The sequence below is a fragment of the Agelaius phoeniceus genome, chromosome 16 (genome assembly GCF_051311805.1).
Source record: "Agelaius phoeniceus isolate bAgePho1 chromosome 16, bAgePho1.hap1, whole genome shotgun sequence".
Classification (NCBI taxonomy): domain Eukaryota; kingdom Metazoa; phylum Chordata; class Aves; order Passeriformes; family Icteridae; genus Agelaius; species Agelaius phoeniceus.
The window spans coordinates 7,438,412-7,462,672 of record NC_135280.1 but is presented as its reverse complement, the minus strand read 5'-3'; the positions used below and the strand labels follow the sequence as shown (position 1 = coordinate 7,462,672).

At 40.5% G+C, this 24,261-nt stretch overlaps 2 protein-coding genes across 11 annotated transcripts in view; both read left to right on the top strand.

Moving 5' to 3' along the window:
- Positions 1-17,792, top strand: part of MOSMO (modulator of smoothened) — a 31,970-nt gene extending 14,178 nt beyond the window's left edge. For both annotated transcript variants that reach the window (XM_077186953.1, XM_054643718.2), the window contains 2 exons: positions 6,513-6,725; positions 13,463-17,792. In XM_077186953.1, coding sequence (XP_077043068.1) covers positions 6,513-6,725; positions 13,463-13,647 — 398 coding nt within the window. In that variant the 3' untranslated portion in view covers positions 13,648-17,792. The remainder of the gene's footprint in view (positions 1-6,512; positions 6,726-13,462) is intronic.
- A 616-nt stretch (positions 17,793-18,408) lies between these two features.
- The window catches only part of VWA3A (von Willebrand factor A domain containing 3A), a 30,661-nt gene continuing 24,808 nt past the window's right edge, over positions 18,409-24,261 (top strand). For 6 of the 9 annotated variants that reach the window (XR_013184487.1, XM_077186948.1, XM_077186950.1 and 3 more), the window contains exons 1-8: positions 18,411-18,983; positions 19,214-19,331; positions 19,952-20,053; positions 20,147-20,229; positions 21,128-21,182; positions 21,901-21,999; positions 23,050-23,156; positions 23,425-23,550. Coding sequence is in view for 6 of the 9 variants with exons in the window: in XM_077186948.1 (XP_077043063.1) it covers positions 18,919-18,983; positions 19,214-19,331; positions 19,952-20,053; positions 20,147-20,229; positions 21,128-21,182; positions 21,901-21,999; positions 23,050-23,156; positions 23,425-23,550 (755 nt within the window). In the remaining 3 variants the exon portion in view is untranslated. Of the gene's footprint in view, positions 18,984-19,213; positions 19,332-19,951; positions 20,054-20,146; positions 20,230-21,127; positions 21,183-21,900; positions 22,000-23,049; positions 23,157-23,424; positions 23,551-24,261 lie in introns of all 9 variants that reach the window. The other 3 variants (XR_013184488.1, XM_077186951.1, XR_013184489.1) reach the window with 2 other exon arrangements.

The window sequence follows — 24,261 nt, the reverse complement described above, 5'->3', positions numbered from 1 at the left end:
TCATACTTGATTAGAGACTGGCACTTGATATCTTATCTTATATTTTGATTCTTCTTTATACCCTTTATACCTCTCCAGGTATTACTCAGTTACTGTGTTGTCCTACAGTGACTGAAACACAAGTGTGGAAGACCAGGTGTTCAACTTGCATATAGTTACTTAGTTGTGGTTATTTATGTGTATGTGCTGTTTTTAAAAATGATCTGATATGATGCTATTTGAGGCTGTAAACTTTTAAAAATTGATTTAGTGGGTCAAGGTTGAAAATTGAGATGAGGACTATAATTTACAAGGCTGTAACTGAACAGTTGTAGGTACAGAGCAATTCTGTGAGCTGTGCCTGTGGGCCTCATCCAGTGGGACCTGACCTGCAGAGATCCCATCATTCTGTCTGACTCTCACAACATGGGCCTTGCTGGACAGGATCTGGTGGTCTCACCCAGCATTATTAAATCTTTTTTCCTCCTTGGTTTTGTAAACCAGCAGCATGCTCTTATCTTTTTCCTCTTCACACCAGAGGTGGTGCCTATCCTACAGAGGCATAACTTTTCCCCTAACCCCTGCATTTTTCTGAGTATGGCTAATCTCATAAGAGGGTACAGGGCCTGATTTCTATTGCAGTTTTGCACAGAAAAAGTAGAATTAACTGTATGGAGTACCTCCAAGACTGTGGTAGGGAATGATCAGTAGTCAGTTCCCTGGATTTTGGGAAAGGCAGAAGGGGGAGAGCCCTCTGTTTCCAAGAAACTACTACCTAGACTATAGAATTCATAGAAATTTTGCCCAAAATAAAATACATATAAATAAACCTAAAGAAGTCATTCTCTCTTCCCCCTTTGTACAGCAACATCCCTTCAAGTGCCTGTTGCAGGAAAATAAATTCCATATGTAAGAATGGGAAACATCCCACTTCAACTGCCAAATTCCTTTGATGACTTTGAAAATTTTCTTCTTGGAAGTCCCTCCTCCTTGTTTCCTATATGGGTAGGTGCATTGGAACTGTTCTGTCTGTGCTGTGTTGTTTGCTTCTCTCAGAAATTCCTCAGCTATGCTTCACTCACATTGAAAACAGTCTTCTGTCAGAGAGCTTGCTTGCAGGCAAGGAGCAGCAAACATGTTAAAGGCAAGCTGGCCAATGCCAATTTGATGGTTATCCTTGACAATGGAGAATTAGTCTGCCATGAGCAAATCACTGTGTTTTCTTTAGACCTTTCAAGTTTCCACTTGGATGGGCAACAAACTACAATTCTGCTCATTGCTGGAACCTGTTCCTCTTAGCTGGACCTACACCTTTTCCCATTCAAGTTTATCAGCTGAATTGAGCTTAGAAATATCCCACAACTAAGCTGTCCTTGTCTGTGGCCCAGTGAGAGTTACTGGGAATGGCTTAACTGAGGTGCCCTTAACTTCACATATGTCATTCCCTGGCATGTGACTGTTACCTAACCAGCAGCATGAATGTTTTAGTGTGCCCAAATAACACAGCTCCATGTACTGTGCTCATTACTAAAACATAAAACTTAGCAGTGTCCTTGCCACACTGGCAGTGCTCTAAGATTTATGTCACCAGCACCTCATTAAGAAACCTCTAAACAGTGCTTGTCACTTAGCAGAGATGATTTAACAGTCCACAGTACACTAAAGGGAAGTCTCTCCTTTGGGTAGGAACTGTCTGCCAGTCACAACTGGCATTTCCAGCAGCACCACCCCATCTCATCAGGACAGTGAGGAAGGGAGAGCAGGGGGCAGTTTCTGGGGGCAGTTCCAGTTTTAACCTCCTCACAAGGCATATTGGCCATAATGCTTATTAAGTGTTAGCATAGAGCATTTTGCTGAGGATGTGGTATGGGAGGTAGAAATAAGGAAGCTGTTGTCAACGAATATAAGGGGTTGCAGATGCATTTAAACCCAAGGAATAGCATTTTGTCTAAAATGATGGTAAAGACTAAACTAATTTTCAAGTTGGGACAGTAGGGGAGCGCAGAGGAGGAGCAGGTACCCCAGGCTGAGCAAGAGCAGTTCTGAGGGTTTGTGCCTTGGAGGTTCCTGTGTCAGCATAGCTGCTGAGCTCTGGGACATCCTAGCATTTGAGCCCCACCTCATTCACTGCATCTTGCTTTTACCATATTAGTTGTTTCTTGTGCTGTGGTGAGCTCCTCATGGCAGTGGCACCTCTCCTGTGTCCATCTGGCACACCTGATCTCGTGTGCCCTGGCACTCAGGTAGCAGATGAACACTGAACATCTGAGTGGCCGTTATTATGCTGCTGCTTTCCAGCCGTGCTATCGCTGTGCCACTTTTAATAATTCAGAAGTGATGTAGAGGAGGGGGAGTTAAAGGGCTGCAGCAATCTTTGTTTCTCTCTGTAGAGTGTGATTCCTCCGTGGTGGCTCTGTAGTTACCAGGGAAACAAGAGAGGGATGGCAGAGCACCGCGGGGCTGGAGTGGGACTTGGGGGTCGGCTCCCTGGCAGCTGCACATCTGCACCAGGGGGAGAATGAGGGCTTGCCTTTCCTTGGTTTGGTGCCCTTCTGCCTCTTTTCCTCAATGGTTTTGTGAAATTTAATTGTTAAGTAGGTGATGCTCCCCAGTGATGGTGTATTTGTTCAAGAGCCTTTTTATCACTAATTCTAGTAAAAATATGCAGTGTCGAAAAATAAGCATTACCAGTGGTTTTGAGGAGTTGGATGATCACAAAATCTTTCTCTGAAATTAACTGGAGCCCTGGTTATACACAGACTGTCATTACTGAGAGGTTTTTTAATGTGTTAGAAATGCTTTGGCACTTCAGGGAATAGATTTACTGGAAAAGAATAAGGACCACTTCAGTAACATTTACTCAGTGCAGCATTCTCTGATTTGATAAAGGTCGAATTTCATTTTTAGTAATTAGCATATCTATCCCAATCACCCCCTGCTCTGGCTGTACTGACCTGAATAATGCCAGTCCCAGAAGCTCTGGGGAGAGAGGCAGGGAGAGCAGGGGAGCAGCCCCTGCACCTCGGGCTTCTCTCTGTGGCTCCCGAGGGCTGAGCCGTGCAGGCAGGGGGAGGTGGGTGGGCAGCTGTGTTTACTCCACTGCAAATGTTCAGGGCTGGATCCATCTTTCTGCTGCCTAATCTACTGGCATTAGCTGTGCTGTTTGTTCCACACCTGTGTTAGGTGCTTACATTTTCAGCAATTACGCTGAAGTAGTTCTGAGGGGATGACTTAAAAACCTTTTACTTTATGCATCTCAGTGGAACCTGGTGATTGATTTGAGATGGGCTGTTGAGCTGTTTTCTGACTACATGCAGAAGGACTCTGTGCAGTTTTATATCTCCTTTCCTCTTTTCAATGATAGACTAGATAAGGGGAAACAAGATTTTCTGTAACAAGTTTGTTTGCAGCTCCCTGGCAACTGTTTGCTTGATTGCTTCAGAATGGAAACAACAGAATAAAATACCATATAAACACACTCTGCTTTTGAATTTCATGGCAAATGAATACTGTTTTTCCACACCAGAGACTTCTTTTGAAGTCTGAATTCATCAGATTTGTCACTATGGGATGAGCCCTGAGGTTTCATTTCCTTGTGCCCAGTTTATGCACACAAGTGAGGTATTCCTATATAGTCAACTTGAACTTTAACTGAATTTATGAGCACATAATGAGGTTGATTTTCCAGTTATCTTTGTGAAACCTTCAGAAATGGTTCACAGACCTCTTGCCCTCCATTTGGCTCCCTAGAGGCTGCAAACTCAAGGTTCAAAACCTTAAATATGGAGTATATCGACTTCAGATTTGTAATCCATAATGCAGAGTTAAGAAAAAATATTGTGTATGTGCTAGAAAGAGCTTAACCATAAAGCTCAGTATATTTCCTCTAAAATGTCAGATACTGAAATTTAATTGCTGACATTTTAAAACTCTGATTAAAAACAAAAAACCCCAAACAAACAAAAAAAAAACCATCTCACCAGAGTAAAATAATACAGTTGAGCACCAGAATTGATGTTTAGGAAGCCATTCCCTGAATGGTTTCTTGCAACTATCTTTGTGTATTAAGAAGGAATGCTACTGTGGTACTCACAATTCAGAGATTTTTTTTTCTCATTTTCTTCATTTTTATTTCTGGGGTTTTTTGTTTGGGTGGTTGTTTTTGGTTTTGTTTTTTTTTTTTAATCACCTTTTGGAGTAGTAGATGTTGATAGTAAGAGAAATTGCATTAGAAATAATAGTTCAAGATGGAGTTCTCTTCTGTTTCCTCTAGATGTGGGCTTAGCTTTGGTTCTCTCTGAGTCTGACATGTTAAGTGTGCTCTTGCTAGTTGAAAAATATCTTCCATATAAACTGCAAATTGCATGTACAAAATGAAATAGTTGTCTCTTGCTTATGCATGCTCATCTACACAGCTGTTTTTCAGTTTCCATTAAGACACAAAATGGAACCATGTTCAGCAGAGTGACTCTTATCATTGCTGCTTTTTCCAAAGTTAAAAATGCACTAAATTATTGCCACTGAAGTCAGGAGAGGTCTTTGAATTCAGAAAACATCTATTGAGTGTATGATGTCATTTTTATGAAGTCATTCTTTGATTAGAATTGCAGTTTAGAAAAAACTGACTTCTGCTGTAAGGATAGCAAAATTGTTGTTAAATCCTGGTCTTGCACAGTGATTGGGATTAATTTCCTGTTCTATGATGCTGCAGTGAATAGCCTCTTTATCCCCAAACTACAGGAAACTGCTCAGTGTTTTGTGTGTGTGTTCCAGGGAGCTTGACATTTAAGGACACATCTCCCCTCTGTCCCAGCAGCTGATGGGCAATGAAAACATTGCAAGCTATGGAGGAGAAGCAGTTCATGTAAAACTGTGCTGTGCAGGCGTGGAGCTGGGCAGGATTGCTGGTGTAACCTGGCTCAGGTTTGTGTGGACAGCAGTGCTGTGATTGCTGTCAATCTGGAGTAGAAAATGCCAGCGTTATTGGTTTTGTAGTTGTTCAGGTTTGGGCTGAAAATTCATCCCTGAATCTTTCAGTCAATGGATGTGTAATTAAAAGGATATATTTGATTAAGACTGAAATTTTGTAGTCTAAACAAATGTTGTAAGAATACTTCAACAGAACAGGTTCAGTAATGGTTTCGCTTTTGGTTCTTCTCATCCCTTGGGATATGAAGCAGTACATTTAATAAGACTCTAAACATCTAATAAAACATTATATGCTGCCTCCTAACCCAACAATTCTAAGCTCAGAGGCTGATGCTGCTGGTACTCATTGCTCAGGTGTGAGCAGAGAGGATCTGTAGAAATTGGCTCCAGGGTGCCAGGAGGTGCATGCTAGGACTGGTTAATCTTTTGACTATTGGCTTTCTCCTTTGTTTCACATGGTTTCCTTCCCCCAAAAAGAGGCCAGAAAGTGTGATAGATGTTTCTCCCTCCAAAGGACATGCTAAACTTAAGCTTCTCAGTCTTACTGTAATTGTGTCTAAGTTGTCCTCTTTTTATTTAAAACAGGTCAACTGAAACAATATCTACTTGAAGTAATTTGTGGAGAAAGATGTTGACTCTAATGCTGTCCACTTTTAGGTTTTGCTCCTAATGTAGATAAAAGATAATTGTGATTATTTAGGACAACAGTTCAGAAAAAAAGACAAAATTGAGAAATCTAGAACCTAATGTTTAAGAGACACTGGAAGAAATGGATCTTAATATTCCATGTTAAATTTGGGTTAGAAAGATAACTTCATTATTAAAGCTCATGAAAAGCTTCTTTATGAGTCTCAAAAGCACTGACTTGGATTTAAAAGAAGATTTAAAAAAATTATTAGTTAACAGACAATACATCATTTTGGTTAAATCTTTATGGTTCCTGTACCAATCTTATCCTTTTTCTAGGATCTTTTTGATAGATCTTTTCTGTAGATATCCCAGTTTCTGTGTGTAGTAACACTTGTTAGCAATCAAAAGGATTGATCAGTCTTGCATGGAGGGACTCTTTTTAATGAGTTACCGTCAAGAAGTGGGAGTTTTTTAATGTTTTTAAAATCATACATGAATCAAATGCAGTTTCTGCTGCAAGAGTCAGAGGCTTAAAGCTGTATTTACAAATGAGGGGAAAAGATATTAGACAATTAAATGCATTTTAGGGAGGCTGCAACTCATTTTGTTGGACTATAAAAGTACTTCATCCTGCACAGATGAGGGAGTGATCCTCTATGCAAGTCAGCTACCACGTTAGCAGATATTGGCAGGCTTTATTAGCAGTGCTTTATCCCTTGATTAGACCTTGATTGCCACTCAGGAACCAGCTACAGCTTGCAGCCATCTCACTTCAGCTCATGCAAGCGTGTGCTGAAGGAACATGAAGACAGATGTTTATAGCATGCCCCCCATCCTCCGTGTTTGAAAGGCTTCCTAAGGTTCATCAGAGAAAGAATCCCTTATTTGGGGCAATTCTGAGCTGTGGTTTGCAATGGAGCGCCCCTCAGAGAGGATTTTGAAAGTTTACTTGCCTCTCTGCTATGTGTTTTCAGGTGCTCTCACAGTTGGCCTTGTGCGACAGTGTCAAACCATCCATGGACGTGACAGGACCTGTATTCCTCCACGGCTGCCTCCCGAGTGGGTCACTACGTTATTTTTCATCATAATGGGAATCATTTCACTAACTGTCACATGTGGTTTGCTGGTGGCTTCCCACTGGCGAAGAGAAGCTACTAAATATGCCCGCTGGATAGCTTTCACTGGAAGTAAGTGACCTCAACTGCACGGTCCTGTATGCAGGATAAACTGCTGGAGTCTGAAATAACACCAAAGGAGCAACTGCTTAGGGCTCCTGCTATGCAAAACATTCCTTCTCTTTGAATACCACATCTGAGGGAAAAATAAGTCTTCAGAAATAAAGGGGTTTGTGTCTTAAGTGACTGTAATTGAGAGGGAATAATGGTGTGAAAGAAAGGAAGGCCTGACCCCTTTACCTTCCTTGGGCAGTACCATTAATTGACCTAAGAAAATGAGCAGGGATAGAAGAGGTCAGTTCTGACTTGAGTGGTTATAGTAATTCATACTTCCCCACTTCCATATATCCAGGACAATCCTAGCAGCTTGCAATCACTGAAAATCCCCTCTCTGAGGCAGAGGAGGCAGTTGGTTCATCTGAGGTGACCTGTCCTTACTCAGGTGTCTCGTGAATACCTCGCTCGGGGTTGAGGCTGGTTCAGTTCTGCTTCACGCTCACAGCAGCTGCTCTATTCAGAATGTCTGCATCCTAATTGGCGATGCAGGAGGATTGCCCACTGCAGAGCATCTGCTGTGCTTCACAGCACCAAGACTTCTGCTTCCAGAAGTGACCTGCAGCCGTGCTTTAGCCAGAGGGAGGAGTACCAGTGCTTTTCTGCCTCCTTCATTGTGCTCTGCATGAGCACCAGGGTAACTCCTCACAGCTGAGCCTGCTCCAGCAGCCCTGTGTTTGCACACAGGGAAGCATATCCTATGGCTACTTCAGTGCAAAAAAAACAGTTATAATGAGCAAGGGGAATAACTTTCAAACTTCCTTTTCTTGGTGTGTGTTACTGGCTTAGCCCAGCTCTGAAATGGTGCCTTTATGGTGGGGAGGACAGCATGAAAAACTCAAAACCTGAGGGCTTGTAAATTGATTTGAATTATGACAAACCACTAAAGGTAGTGTGAACACTAACTAGAAAATGCAAGTTTGTGGTTTACACGGGCATAAATAAGGTTTAATGGAACTGTGACACCTGATGATATCTAATATGAGTTAGATTTAACCTTGTTTTGGGGAAGGGAATAGTACTGAAAAGTGCTTGGCTTCAACAGAGGTGCTTCACTGAGGTACTTGTACAATCAAAGCCATCTTTCTGACAACGTTGCTACACAGCATATTAAATTAATAGTGCTGCTCTTGCAGACAATGGAGCTATTGAAATGCTGTATCCATTGTGATTGACTTTCATTTATTTTCTGGTGAATGATTAAAATAGCAGACCTGAGTATTACTGAATATTCCATCCCAGCTTTTCCAGTGCACCTGTTTATCTATACATATTTCATTTGTATCTAATACAAACATTCTATATATCCTGTTTATCTATACATATTTCATTTGTATCTAATGTATGTGGTGGGGGGTTAAAGTCAAAATGCTGTATAAAGTTAAAATGCTTACAGGGAGCTGGAGTAAACACTCTTGGGTAAAGAGGGAGTGTGAGTTCTAGATATCAGTGTTTTTCTTTAATATCTGAAATCATCACATCCCTGCAGCTTTAGTTTTCTACAGCTGTGATGATTAGTTCAGCCAAAAAATGTGGTACCCTAAGGCTTTTTTGATTTGAGTTTTTTCTCTAGAGATTTCTTCAGGGTTGCAACAGGTTCATTATTAGATGTCTCAGTATAGAAGGACATTTTTATTTCACCACTTGTCTTCTTGGTATGAAATATTTAATAATGAAACACACTAATTTGTTCTTTTGCAAGTCAGAATTATTCATAATTCTATTAAGATACCATCTCTGTGTTGCTGAAATTATAAAATTCAATGTCTTTGGTATTCATCTCCAATACATACAACTCTGTGACCTTTGCATTCCTGTTAACAAAGATGATGGGGAATTTTATCTCTGAACTCACTTGTTAGGAAAATTAATTTTGAAAAATAGAAGTGAGTGGAAGGAAGGAAGATTTCTACATTTTTCAAAAAGTTGTTGAGAGTGACTTCTGTGGTTCATTGGATGCAACCCAAATTAGTAACCTATTTGTAGGTTAGTATTAGGAACTATGCAGCCATGTGGAATCAACTTGGAATACCCTGAGCAGATCCTTCCTGTGAAGTGCCAGTGCTGTTTAGATGAAAATGTGTAACTCATTAGCAGGGGGTAGGGAAGACTTCATATTTGTATTCCATCTCATCTGCAAGTGATTTCAAAACTCAGTGGCCTCGTGCAGGCTGCTAGCAGATCTTCTCACAGAGCTTCTGAGCACAATGCAGGACGTGCTGTCCTGGGCAGGCAGGGAAGTCTGCTGGGGCTTCCAGGGGAAGCTCTGGGACTGGCAGCTCCGTTCCTTCAAATGCAGGGGGGTCTGAAGTCAATATCTGAGGCAAAGGAATCCTTTTGCTCAGCCTTTTCCTTACTACTCTGAGAGCAGCAGGGAAAGCCTGGTAAGAGGTCACTTTTGTCCAGTTCATGCTGGAATTTATATATAGTTGTATAACTTATATTTTTCATTGAATTTTTGCTTTTCATCTTGGAAGGACTCAAGGTATTTTCAAGTAAATATCTATAGCTAATTTTTTTTCATCTGCATGCCTATAAATACAAATTGTTTGTGAGCGTGGTCTTGTTTATCTTGTTTAGCTAAGAGACATGAAGACAGAAGTTTAACCTGACAGTTCTTTCTTCTATACACTTCTGAAGGGATACACCCCAGAGGGTATTTACAAGCACAGCATTTGCCTCATTCTCCAGTTGTTGATGGGTTTACTGCACAGAAACTTATCCTTTTTGACAACTCTGCAAACAGCTTTGTGGAGAGGAGAGCTATTGCTGTCCTCCAGGCCATACTGCATGAGTGACAAAAGTCTTGTACAGGTAAATGGGAAGGTTTTCCTTTATTTTTTGTAGAGTCTTTCAGGAATCAGTGTTCCTACTGGTATGATCAGTATTCTCACTCTGGGCATAGACACCATCAAAGCTGTCACTGGTGTTTCAGTAGTACCACGTTCATACAGTGTAAAGGAGAGGGGGTTCCTTGTTGGTGTTCATCTGTGCCCTGCCCAGGTTTTGTGTGCTTCTTCAATGAACAGGGTGTTACAAACCCACAGCTGTGCTTGGTGTGCAGGTAGCAGGCAAAGCTCTGATCAGCTGTTCCTTTGGTTGTATAGCAGAACTGCCTTTTGCCATCCCAGCTTCTGTACCATCTCATCACTAATCATGCTCTGGGACATAGTGACACAAGTTGGTAGCCAAAAAGTGACCTGGCTTTGGTATTTTTCCATGTCTCTGACACTGCTTCTATGTTGCTACCTCTGCTTCAGATTTCTGTAAATCTCTGGCCTTTTCAGGGTGCTTGTTTTCTATCTTCCAGTTGATAAGATAGGATGTGATGAAGATGTGGAAATCTCAAATGCTGTCATTTTCATGGTCCTTCAGACAGATACTGTCAATTTCCATAAATAGAAAAAATGTCCAGAGCTTATTCCCCATGGAGGCCACATAGCTGATCTCATGTATGTTATTGCAATTTTGGCTATTGCAGGAATTCACAGAGTTCCCTCAAGATCTGTTTACATTGTACAGATTATCAGGTCTCTCACCATCTGCTACAACTAGAAAGGGGATGAATTCTGTGTCTCCTACTACTGAATGAGGTGCTTCTCTGAGATGTATCAAGAGAGAAGATGCTAGACAGAAAAATCATTTTTCTACCATTTTCCAGCAATTACTAGAGAGTCTGGAATTGATTTGTTTTTGTTTGTTTTTTTTTTTCCTGGGAATTTAAAAGTTCATGAGCATTAATGGACTGCTTTTGGAATGCAAAATGGGGCAGGATAATCACATCCTTAACTAACAGTAGCTATCCTGTGAATGTCTGTCTCTGGTGTTCCCCAGTGCATAAAGTGCTTCTTGAGTTATTAAAGATTTGTACCAGGTGCTGCTTTCTATGTTACGTGTCTCTATAGAGGCAAGCAGATATTACAGTGAGCCTCTGAAGACTAAACCTTTCTTTAAGAACAGATTTCTTTTGAAGTTGTCATTAGATGCTCAAAACAATTTCAAGCTAAAGAATTAGAGGAACTAATTGGGTTTTTTGACAGCCATGATTCAAATGCAGACTAGAAAGCTCTTCTGTGCTTATGTAGGTCTGCTCAAGAAACACAAACCCATGCTTTTGTCAGATGGACTCAAATGTTTGAGATACAATTAAGGAAAGGAAACATTTTTTAAGGATTAGATTGTGTAATGTGGAATTACATGGACCAATAATCGTGTAGATTAAAACTTTCTTCATTGTTAGATGTTCAACATCTGGTGTCTGGGTCTTTGGTTCTGTTCTAATAGATGGCCTAACGAGGTGGCACTGAGCAGCAGTGTGGCAGCTGTGCAGTTCCAGATGTTTTCTCATTGTGCTCTTTCCCTTCCCCTTTGAAGAATCACCCGGCGGTGCGGGCACGGTGCGAGCGAGACACGAGCCCCCTCCAGTGGAACATCTGGGTTTTCCTGCTCGGCACGGGCAGCCAGGAATGATCCTGGTGCTGCCTGCTCTTGGCTCAAGGTGTTGTGAAAGCTGCTTTATGTCTTTTGGAAGGCAAGGAACAGCTGATGTTCTGATCTGGATCATGGTTTATGAAGGCATCCTTCTTTGTTTATGCCCAGGTCCTACCTGGACACTCTCTGAATTCAGATCCATCATGCCCCGTATCTTCTAGAATATTCGTGGTTTTCCTTCAAAGCTGAGACCTGTGCTATGGAAATCATAAGCACTAAGATATAAAACATGTGGTAAACTGTTCATCTTGGATATACACAGAGTCCATTAAAAATGGGTTTAGTGTGGGCATTGTAGCTGAATAAACTGGAGCATCTGTATTTAGTGAGGAAGAGCATTAGTGAGGCTACATTAAAAATATTCATGCTGCTCCAGCCAATCATTTCCTCATTTGTAAAGAAACTAAACTAGAAACTTTGTTCTGGTGAGGCTGAAGGGGACAGGCAAGCTCCTGATTTTATTTTACATACCTTTGGAAACAAAAGCAGCTGCAGCACTTCTTGCAGAGGAGCTGGTGATTAAGGTGATGGTTATTACTGTTGCCAGTGGTTTTTGATGTTGCTTGTTTGACTTTTAAGGAGGCTCAAGTAGGGAACAGCATCCCTCTGTCTTGCAGTGATGGAGAAGGGAAAGAGGAGACAATGACAGCACCTGTGTCCCTTACTAGCAAACTAAAAGCAGCAGCCTGTGTTAACTGGAGAAAGCTGAAGAAGTCAGCATCTTCAGCAGAAGATGCACTGTGCTCAGGCAGGAGCACTGTAACTTGGCTTGAGTTTTCTTTTTTCTGTGTGGCCAGGTAATAGGCAGAGCTTGAGGACTAGGAGAGGCTTCAGTGTGAGCTGTGCTTTTTGTTGGAAGATGTTGGTATGTGGATTTGTGGGGTTGGTGAGACAACAGAGCAGGTTCAGCTCCTCTCTCCCCCCAGATCTAATTGGATTTGGTTGAATAATAGGTATTGTGGTGCCATGTTCCATTCACAGTAAATAATGTCTGAAGCAAGGCTGAAATACATAGAAGTGAAATAGGAGTAAAGTGCTAATACTTGACTGAACAAGTAGAATCAGATAAAATTTTGTTTTATTCTAATACTGATTAAAAAACCCCAATTGTATATTCTTGCATATACAATCAAACCAATTCAAAAGCTAATCCTTTTTATTGTGAAGAAAATCTTGCCTCTCAGAGGAGCCATATTTAGAAGTCATTGCCTGGGTTGACAGCAGAGTCCTGCACAGCTACATCCAAACTAAACAGGGTTACTTTTCCAAAGGTGTGCTACAGAAACACTAAAGTTGTCATCAATGGAAACAATGGATGTTCTCTCCTGGATTTGATTAATTGATTGGTATTGAAATGTGCTGTGAGGAATCTTGGTTACTATTGATACTTGAAGGCCTGTGAAATCTGTAATGTCATTCTTTAACAGGAGTTCTGGATTTCTTGTACTTTCACACAGAGTCAGTTGCAAGAACAAAACATATATATGAGTTTGAAGTGAAATAAAAACCCTCATTGATGGGTCTTTTTGTTCACAGAGTCTGAATTTAGTTTTTCACTAAGAAGCTTGAATTAAAGTGAATCAGAAAACTTTAATTTTATTGTATTACAATGAGAAATTCTAAGGATATTTCATTATCTAAGGAAACATTCATATAATGTTAGGAAATTGGTATCTTTTAATCTTAAAAGAAACTGTAATGACAATCTGAATGTTTTCTATTTTTAGCAAAGCTTTTACAGAAAATGAACGTGTGAAGAATGGGAGAGGGCAACTACAGTTGGAAAAAGACAACTGATAATAGAAAAAGTTTCTTCAGTGTTGAATGTTACTTTATCTTGGCTGGGCAAAATGACTTGAAAAATAACTGCAGAATAAATGACTGAACTTTGAGATGGTGATAGAAGTGTATCTACCAATTTTTTATTCTGTAGAAAGAGTTCATGATCTAGTGAGCCAAACTGAAATTACAGTCAAAACTGGGGACTTTTAGTCTTTCTTGGAAGTAGATGAGGGATATTTTGAAAGCATCATAAAGCCTACTCAGTCATTTCAAGCAAGTTATCAGCTCAGATAGCTCTGATCTCAGCTCTTCAGTTCAGTCAGGATATTTTACTTGTTTTTCTGGAGCGCTCTGTGAACAGGTAAATATTTTCACTTTAACACAGCAGTGACTGTTTTTTTTCTTTTCTCTTTTCTTTGCAGTGATTCTATTCTGTATGGCAGCCCTAATATTTCCAATAGGATTTTACATCAATGAAGTTGGAGGTCAGCCCTATAAATTACCCAATAACACAGTGGTTGGGTCTTCGTATGTACTGTTTGTCTTATCCATTTTCTTTACAATAGTGGGACTTCTATTTGCTGGCAAAGTTTGTTTACCTGGCTGATGAATGTCTGGACTGCAGGACTTTATTTTGGAAAAGAGCAAGACATCAGAATTGCATTTTTAGGAGGATGCCTAAATCAGACTATCAAACACTGACTGAAAAGAGGAATGCTTTGACTTGTTCTCACTATGCACTTTGGATGAAAAAAGGAGAGCCTTTCCCATAACCAAATACAGCCCACATTGATGAATCTCCTGAGCATACTTCAATGCAGTCAGGTCTGCACTGTGATAGGAACTGGTGAAGAATGCTTTCCACTGACAAGCATAACGCCCCACCTTACTGGACTGCTCCTGTTTTTAACGTCTAACAATTTGGAAGTCAAAGTATTTATGAACTTTGTGGTGGACCAGAGGGTTGTGGAGGAACTCAAGTGAGGCTGGCCTCACTGTTTAGGAGATTAGTGTTTTACATCTTCCTTCTGATGAGCAAAGCCTTTGGCACCATTGTGGATCAATCTCGCATTACTGCACCAAGAAGCCAATAGATCAAAACATGTTCTCTCAATGTATGGAACAGCAAAAAGACATACATCCCCTGCTCCCCCATAAGCTCTAGGAAACACTAAGGAACGTTGTAGAGGGGGATTTCGTCCTTATATTTATATAAATATATATATATAAATATATATATATTTTGCTGATGCAGTATACAGTGTGTGTGTGTATGTGTGTGTGTGTATATACACATATGTATATATATATATATGTATATACACACAAATGATTCCTGGAAAAGAACTCAGAATGCTTTGCTAGCAAAACACTGTGGTGTGCAAAACTAGAACTCAATAGAAAAAAGCCATTTTTCTGAAGGCCACATAGCTGAGAGTCTTCAGTTTACCTCATTCTTTGTAGCAGCCCTTGATTTTAACAGTTTTTTGTAATAGGTACAAACGATCCCATGCCTTTCTAGGTGCAATTTTAAGTTAAGCTAAAATTCTTTTTATGGTAATTTATTTGTATATGAGGGTAGAAGGTGAGATCATGTCATACCTTAAAATCCTAATTTTGGGAAACTGACACTATTTAAATTATTAGCAACTGTTGTACAGAAAAATCTCTTTTTTCTACTTCATTGTTACATTAGCATTCATACATGTTCAAGCACAGCATTTTACCATAGGTAAGCATTCCTTTTAGCACATATAAAATGCAATGTTTAAAGTAATGCAAACACTATCCCACTGCAAAGATGGATGAACTTATTTTCAGCTGAATATTAATTCATCTTTGCCAAAAAAATGAGCAATATAATTGTTAAAAATGTATGCCTTGTTTACTAAAGTTGTTATTTTAAATGTAGATTTAATGGCCACCAAAATTTGGAATAAATATTCTGCACTAAAGTAGTTTTATTTTTCAACTCAAGGACAAACCATTGAATCCACAGACATCTTAATTCCCTACTAGGTTGGCGTTCCAGGGAAGCTGCCTGCACTATCAGTATTTGTTTTCCTGTTAATACACAGTTTGCCTGAGATTCATTCTGAAAACATAAAAAAAAAATCTGTTTTGAGCACTGTTTCATAGAACTTACTGGAGGAACTGCATTAATGAACAGACATTTTAGGATGAGATTTATGTTAAAATAAAATCAGCAGTTTCCAAAACAATCACTTACCAGATAAGCTGGAGTGTTTAAAAATAACACAGTTTGCACAATTATTTTAAACTCTGTGCCATTCAGACCATAGTGGGTCCCTGCCTTTCTCCATTTCTTCCCTCTTCCCCACCCGAGGTATTTTAGTACAAAAATGTAATTTGTTTATGTATATTTTCTTTTGAAATTTTTGACCAAACTTGCCACTGGAATGGTTTCTAAGTAATTCTTTTTTCCAGTCAGTTCATTCACAGGCAGAATGGAGTGTTTATGGATCACTAAATTTTTCCAAAGTGTACTAATCTGTAAATACAGCCAAGCACTTACTTGGAAGTCATGGTTTAATAATCATAATTTGGTTCCTAATTTAAGCCTTCATCTGCATGGGCAGTCTGAGGCTTCTAGTGATAGTGGTGGAGGTAAAGGCAGGGTTCAGCTGCTTGATATCTTTCAAAATGTTGGTGTTATCACTACTAAGATAAAGTATTCACTAAAACTTGGATTATAAATTAAGTTTTCAGAAATGTTACACTTGTAAATAGTTTGAGATTTTTGTGACTGGAACAGAGCTGGGGGGTGGGGAGAGTTTCTAAGCTGCTAAAATTTCTTTCCCTTCCCACCCCTCCAACTTACTTATTTCAGTTATTGTAACATCATGTGGATTTAGGCTTTGATTAAATGGATCACAATAATAATTTTTTAAAAACCAAACAAAAACACTTATCTTGGAGCATACCCAGACTGTGGCTGGCTGACTGGAAATTGATCTGATCTGCCAGTGCTATTGCTATGAATTATTAAATGTTAGCAAAGGTTTAGTAAATAGATTTATTAAATATTTGAGCATTTCAAATCCAGAAATAGATGCAGCCAAATGCATTTTAGAAAATCCAAACCAGTAATTGAAGAGACAGCTGTCAACAGTTGCTTTTAATAAGGTCACTAAGTACTATATAGTACAGTATTAATTTATAGCAGAAAATCATATCTTGTAAACTGTATATAAAACACTGTTTTATGGTGCAATCATTTGTCAAACTTATGTCTGTTACTTTTGTTTTAAAGTTGTGTGCATTCTTTTCATACCTAAGAGCATCACTGTAAAATCTGCTGAAGACTATTTATAGGTTTTATTTGCACAAGGTTTTGTTTTGAACTACAGGAAGTTCGTATTGAACATGCCTAAACATCTGTAGACTTTTTCAGTTCATGAAAAGCAAATGTTTCCATGTGAATCTTCTCCAAAGGTAATCCCATATTTGTGTTGAGTGTTTACATAAACTTTTCTGATTCTGCCAGCCATTATTTTTTAACTTTTTGAAGGACAGCTCATTTTATACATCACTAGAGAATTCCATTTATTCTTTTGTTTCTAAATCCTCCCAAAGGTTTGACAACCCATCATAATGTAATTTGTGCACACTTTGTCATTTATTTGGCTAACAAAATGTAAGATTGGAAACTGAAAATACTATCAGAAGGAAAAAGGAGTAAATTTGCATAAATATTATCATTGAGCTCAGCTGAAATAATCACGTGGAAAGCTGTTTGGCTGAGACTTGGGGAGGGTGTGCTTCCCAGAACACACCAGCCTCATCATTTAACGGGTTTGTGCGCTGTTGGTACAGCTGCAGAGCGGTGCCGGTCTCCGAAGGGACGGGCGCTGTGCCACGCTCCGAGCCCCGCTCTGCACGGGCAGTGCCGCGCTCCGAGCCCCGTTCTGCACGGGCAGTGCCACACTCCGAACCCCGCTCTGCACGGGCAGTGCCACACTCCGAACCCCGCTCTGCCACACTCCGAGCCCCGCTCTGCACGGGCAGTGCCACACTCCGAGCCCCGCTCTGCACGGGCAGTGCCACGCTCCGAGCCCCGCTCTGCACGGGCGGTGCCACACTCCGAGCCCCGCTCTGCACGGGCAGTGCCACACTCCGAGCCCCGCTCTGCACGGGCAGTGCCACGCTCCGAGCCCCGCTCTGCACGGGCGGTGCCACACTCCGAGCCCCGCTCTGCACGGGCGGTGCCACACTCCGAGCCCCGCTCTGCACGGGCGGTGTGCCACACTCCGAGCCCCGCTCTGCCACACTCCGAGCCCCGCTGCAGAGCCGTGCCGGTGCCCCAAAAGCACGGGCGGTGCCACACTCCGAGCCCCGGCCTCTGCCTGAGCCGGGCCCTCCTGCCGTCCCTGTGTTCCCGAGACCCTGTTTAACCACTGCAGAACACACCTGTAGGTTCCTGTTTGCCCCGACACACACACACACACACACACAGGAAAATGGAAGCTGTCCTTTAAAACCTTTGTGAAGGATGAACATAATGAAGGAAATGGTGTCTGCAGGCGGGCTGTCCTGCCTGGGCTCGAGGCCGGGCCCGCCGCCTGCACCCCCGGCCTTTACTGAGCGTTGTTTTCTATTGGTTAGAGCATTTTTTCAATTAATGATTTCCGAACAAATGTTAATACAAACTGTATAAAATGAACATAATTTTCTTCACTTGTATTTTTGTTATTGAGCAAGTTTATCAAAATAAATTGTCTACTAAAGCGACTGGCTCCGGCTGCACTGACTGGAACCAACCCTGCCCCGCACACAGGTGTGTCCACTCTCAGGTGTGTCCCCTCTCAGGTGTCTCCCCTCAGATGTCCTCCCTCAGGTGTGTCCCCTCAGGTGTGTCCCCTCAGGTGTCCTCCCTCAGATGTGTCCCCTCTCAGGTGTCTCCCCTCAGTTGTGTCCCCTCTCAGGTGTGTGTGTCCCCTCAGGTGTGTCCCCTCACGCCCGGCGGGGCCTCTCGCCTCCCGCCCACCGGCGCCCTCAGGCGGCGGGAAGCGGCGCACCGGGGCCGGCTCCGTCTCCACCGGCAACGCCGCAACAGCGGGCGGGGGCCGGGCTGGGCCCCTCCGCTCCCGGTGCCGCACGAGGGAAGGGTCGGGGCAGTGCCGGGAGGTGCTGAGGGGTTCGGGGTGTCGCTGGCGCGGTGCCAGGGAGGGAGGGAGGGCACGGGAGAGCCTTTCCCCTGTCAGGTGAGTCTCAGCGGACGGGACCGGGCGGTGCGGGGTTGGAGGGGCCGAGGGGTCTCTCCCCGGTGGGGTGAGGTGACTCTCGGGCACGGGACACCGCGGGGACCCGGGGCTCTTCCCCCGTGGGGTGAGCGGGGTCTCGGGGACGGCAGGGGCTGTGCTGACACCCGCTGTGAGCCGCAGGGCGCGGGTGGCCTGGGCCGGGGGGAGGCGGTGGAGCCCAGCCAAGGGAAAACCGGGATTTAATGGATTTTGCTTGACTCGTACCGCGCCCAAAGCCGAGGGCAGCTCGCCCACCCGCTGCCAGCCCGGCTGGCTCAGCTCCCGCTGCCGCGCTGGGCTTTGCTGTGGTTAATCTCTTTTTCTGGTTGAGCTCTGTAACCGGTTTCCCAGCAGCTGTGCACGCATATAATTAACTGCATAAAATCCATTAACAAGCAGCTCTGCAAAATAGTTCCTAAATGTGTTTTCTATAAATGAATAATTGTAACTTCTCTTTATTTTTTAGTTTGCTGTTGTCCCACATACAATATAAATTATCATTTAAGTTGCTGACAATATTAATACATTACTAATAGTGTTTATTCCTGAGAATTTTAACTTTTTTGCTCTAATGCTTTCTTTTTATTTTTAACAAGGCTAAGTTTATTCATATAATGGATACACACATCAGGAAAATGGCGTGCTTGTTGGACAATGATCAATATTTGGAAAAAATTGGGTGAGGAAACCATTACAAAATCTAGTTGAGACTTCATATGTAGATAGAAAATAAATTATAATTCATGTAGAGTATATACTATATTCCTTCAAAACATCATGTTTTAACTTAATGCATAAACAACCGTTAAAGTATAGAACAGTTCCTACAGAAAAAGCTTGAAATGACTTCATGACAATACAGGAATATTATGGGTAATGAATTGCTCTCATAAAATTATTATCTCGTAGGTTGACAAAATTCCATCTACAGGGTGATCATCCACCAGGGCAAGATTTTGCTGTGCCTCCTCTAGGACCAGATAATGCATTCCTGGGAACACATTGCAGCGAGACACAAGATGTGCTGGTAGGCGAGTTTCCTACAAAATGGAGCAGCTGGTACAGTAATGCATACCCATTATAAATTCACAGTGGGGAATAAATAAACTGATAGACAACTAATATGCTTCCTTACATACATTTGCATATATACACAGACAGTTTGATGGTGTGATCACTCATGTCAAGAAACTGCATGTACTTTCTCTGCAGAGATTAATCTGACAACAAATTGGGCAAAACAATAAATGAGATCAGCTGTTGATACTGCATTTTTCCTCCAAAAGGCAGAAGCCAAGTTCAAACTCTGTGTCATGTTTGGGAGATGCTTATTTTTATTCCTCTCTGGTAAATCACTGGGGTATTTATTTTAATGCTTTTCTTGAGCTCTCCTATTTCTTGTCTTCATTCCTGTCTGCTCTAAACTAAGCTGTCTTTTCCCTTCCTTTAGCTCACAGTCTGGGGGTGTTGTGAAAGTTTCTTTTCCTTTGTGTCCCACATTCAGAAGAGTATTCCAGTACATAAAATTATGTTCTTGGACATGCACTGCCTAGCAGCAGCTCTCCCGAGGACTTAGATTTTTGTCACATTTAAACAGAACATTTAATTTCTCATACTGCATGTAATTTTTTCTCACTTGATCTGTAGAGAGAACAAATGAAGAAAACACAGTCTCAAAAGGTGCAAACAACAGAAGAATGGATAAGAAACTACAGTTTGGAATCTTTGCAGTTAACATTAGAGTATCTGGTAAATGAAGGCAATATTATTTTGTAAGTTCAACACTGCCTTTTCTCTAGTTAGTCTTAACTTGTGTGCATCTCTGATGTTAACCATGCATAGTGCTCCAGGAATTCAGGAAATGATGGTGAAGTGATGGAGTTTACAGAGGAAACTGTTTCTGATTTTGAATCCAGACTTTCTGAGTAAGTATCCTTCTTCTTTACTGTTTTGATGTGTAACTGATTCTGGATCTTCATTACTGTAGACACTACCTTGAATCCTAATTTGTTGTCTCAGCATTAAATCCTTTCTGCTGAGATTAAGGGATAATTGTGTGTCACTGCAGCTGAGGTCTGGGGTTTTTTAAGGAAGATGTTTATCAGCCAGGTGTTGATGTGAAGCAGTTTGCTCATTTTGGAAAGGCAGCCAGTGCCTGCTCAGGTTTCCATGTGTAACACTGTGTAGCTGGGGGCTATACTCAGGGAAACTTGGATTAGCTTCAAGCCATGGATGCAGTTTGATGTGGAAGTTGAAAGTATTCCAAGTGAATTTTAAATGTATAAAATCAAGAAACTTAAGTCATTTAATTTATAGATTCAATTATCTGTAGAATAATCTTCACTTATCAGTTCACCGAACTGATAAGAGTGCTGCCATTTCAGCATACCTCATTGTGTCAGGCTTTTATAAAACAGAAGCAGCTTTTCTGCTTTGAAAAAGGAAAATGGATTTGCCCCTTTAAAATGTTGGCTTGAACTTTCTGTTTGCCAACTTGTAGCTACTATGTGCATGGAATTAAAAATCCATTGGTTAAAGTAAGACAATTTTAGAGGGCAGGAAGCATTTTGTTTTACCCCAGGTTATAACTATTTTAATATTAGACTGTTGGAAGTTGTTCTGCTTTAGGGAAAGAAGTATTTAAGTGGTGAGCCCTGCAACCACCAGTTGTATAAGGGCATATTTAACATATTTTAAAACACCTGTTGCCACAGATTTTGCATCTGTGAGAAAGGGATGTGATGAAGAGAGGTGGTTGATTGTTACATTGAAACCCAGTGTGAGGGAATACTGTAGCTAAATGTGTGCTCTGCCTTTTGTCAGAGTGATTGAACTCTATCAGCACCGAATTCAGTGGCTGTTGCAGGACAGCAGAAAGGTAACTTGAGCTTTGCAGTATATTTTTAGAATGAAACTCTATGTGTCATTAAAGACTAAATTGACTTTTGAATACTAGTGAAATAGGAAATACTTGTATTTTCCTTATTTGCTACAAGTTCCACGTCATATGCAGTGATGTTGACAGTGGATTATTTTTCCTGACCTTTCATTGGTGGTATGCAGTTTTCTGCTTTCTAGATTTACTCTTTTCCTTTCTCTTAGCAGTCTTAGTCATCAGCTCCTCTCAGCACAATTTAAATGGGAGCAGACAATGCTGAGCTTAACCTCTGCTTCTTGTAGTTGATTGTGGCCACCCTTGCACAGCTGCTCCATCACACTGTGCCTGCCAGTGCTCGTGCTCAGATGTGACTCCCTCTTGAAGGGAATAGGGAAAGATGCAGCATTCCAAAATCTGGTTTCCACAAAGTTGCTTGATTTAGCCTGAAGGGGACAAAGTTGTTTTTTATTTATCCTCTCAAGTAATGAATAAGTTGTCTTGGGAAGAAGGTAACATGATTCCTGGTAAGGATTAACTGGGAGCCAGCATGACTCTCTTTTTTTCTTCTTCTTTTCCACCTTGACTTTGTCATCTTTATGCTAAAAAGTTTAAAACTAAAATAAATACCTAATGCTTGATCTAAAAATGGTGTTGTACAGAATAAACAGTAAAATTATTAAACTGTAGATGAGCTAATATTTACAGTGACTTTTCTAAGGTGTTCGGTGTTATAAAAGGAACTAAAGTTGGACTTTTGGTTGATGTGTCTCATTTGAGTTATGGACCTAGACTATTGGATTTTCAGAAGAACCTTTTGGTAAGTAATAGTAAAGCAAATCTTGCCTGTTTTAACATACTAATCAAGCTTTTGTGGAACTAGAAGCCAGGAACCAAATAGAAAACAATCTGCTTAAATTCCTAATATACAATAGAATAGAAATTTTCTTTTGTAGAAAAGTGTGCTCCAAATGTCTCTGGAAGTGTAGTATTTGTTAATGTCCAAAACAAATCCAAATCAAAACAAATCCAGTATACTTCAAAATATTATTAAGGAAAGTGTTATTAAAGTTTCTCAATTCTATCAACATTCTCTGTGGAATTAACTTGCTTAACAAAAGCAGCTGTAAGAGATAAACCCAAATTGTACATGGAGATATTTATAGTAAATATAGTTTCCTTTAAGAAAGTAAAGCCCACTTCACAACTTTTGTCAGAACCTTGGTGAATTAATAATTTTCTGTCTTCTCAGAAGAAACTTGTCCTTTATTGTGCTCTTTGTTTTTAGAAAACTTTTGCAGTAAGGAAGGAGGAGATAATGTCTATATTTGATGCTTGGTACAATTCAATTTCCCACATTCAGGAATTATTTACCATCAATTTATATTATTTGTATTTTTCATTTGTGTGTTTCAAATAAAACTCCTTCAAGAAAACTCAGTTTCCACAGTCTGGTTTATTAGCTTGAATATGTGAACTATTGTTTAGCCCTATCCATGATTATGAGGTAACCATTTTTTAGAAATTGGATGGTGTGTGACTCTGTGCATTCTAGATCACTGCTGTTTCATGTGGTCATCAGCTGAAGAGACAAACTGGTACCAGTACAACAAATATCCCTGCCTTGTGCCCCATTAACTAATAATTTGAAATTACTTAAGTTTGCATTTTTGTCTCTATCCTTACCGAATATTTGAATTTCTATGAGTTTTTTTTGGAAGCTTTTTTAGTGGTAGCTGAAAATATTGCTGTAACTTTTTTTAGGAAATTACTATTAGGAAATAGGAAATTACTATTTTTAGTCTTTTACATAATAACCCTGCCAGAAGCAGCATGGATAGTAATGCATTCATAATTTTTTATTTATTAGTGCTTAATAGATGAGCAGCTTTGTTATAAGAAGGAATTGTACTGCCTCTCATTCAGTACAGAAATTTCACCACTGTGGGAGAGTCCAAAAACCATCAATGTTCATGTGTAAGTAAGTTAATTGCTCTGAAAAATCAAGTTGTTTCAGACAAGGTCTCCATTTAATTTGAGCAATCTCATGTAGGTAATAGTGGTTTTCATCTTGTGCCTGCAGTGATTTTAAGAGGGGAGAAAAGCAATGAATTTGACACGTGATCATTGGTTTCAAGGTGGTTTTCACACATAAAATATCTTAGCTGCTCCTGTGGTTTGCAGTAATCTTTGTGATCTATCTTATTTAGCACCTAAATATTCTTTTTCCTGTTCCCTCTCCCAGGCTCCATGAGGTGAGACAGTGGGTGCAGGAGCTGGAGCCTGGTCAAGGCTGCAATTTGCTGAAGGCTTTGAGGCATGTCCTTCCAATGAGAGAACTGAATTCCTTGGTTCTCATTGTAGGAAACTGGTAAGTTCATTTCCTGTCTGAACAACCACATTTAACCTGGATACAGGATTGGTACAAGAAACTGAACTTGATACAAAAACAAATAGAAAATTCAAGGTCTGTGTATTACGTATTTTTAGTTTATACCTTTGAATTCCTTTATTTCTTCCCTTTTTACTATTTATGAATCTTTTCATTTCTGTTATGAAGCTGTGTGTTTCCTTTGCAGATCACTTATCACAGTAATCTATTGAGAGCCTGCTAGCTCTAGTTTTACACCAACTAAGTGTCATTAAAGGTGTCACTGAGAGTCCACACCTCTGGGAAGGATAAGATAGATTGTGCTATAAAATAGCATTAGGTACTCAAAGATTCTTCTCTCTGTGATCTTAGTGGTGCTGATGGAGAACTTAAAATGTCTGATTAAATAAATGAAACCAGGTGGGATTATATAAATTATGGACTTAAATTCTGCAATTCTGCTGTCATAATTTGAAAATTCCAATATTGGAGTTGGGCTTACAAGGAAAAGACTACAATAAGGATTCTAGGAGTGTTACCTTTCTCCTAGTTTACTAATTGTATTTTATTTTAAATGTGCAAAAAGGGATGGTGTAAGCTTGGCAAGATTGATACTTTGGGTAATTGAACTTAAATTTCAGATGACTTACTGAACACACACTGTTGATTACAAGGTTCCAAGTTTTGCTTAGATCTGCTCTGAACAGAAAC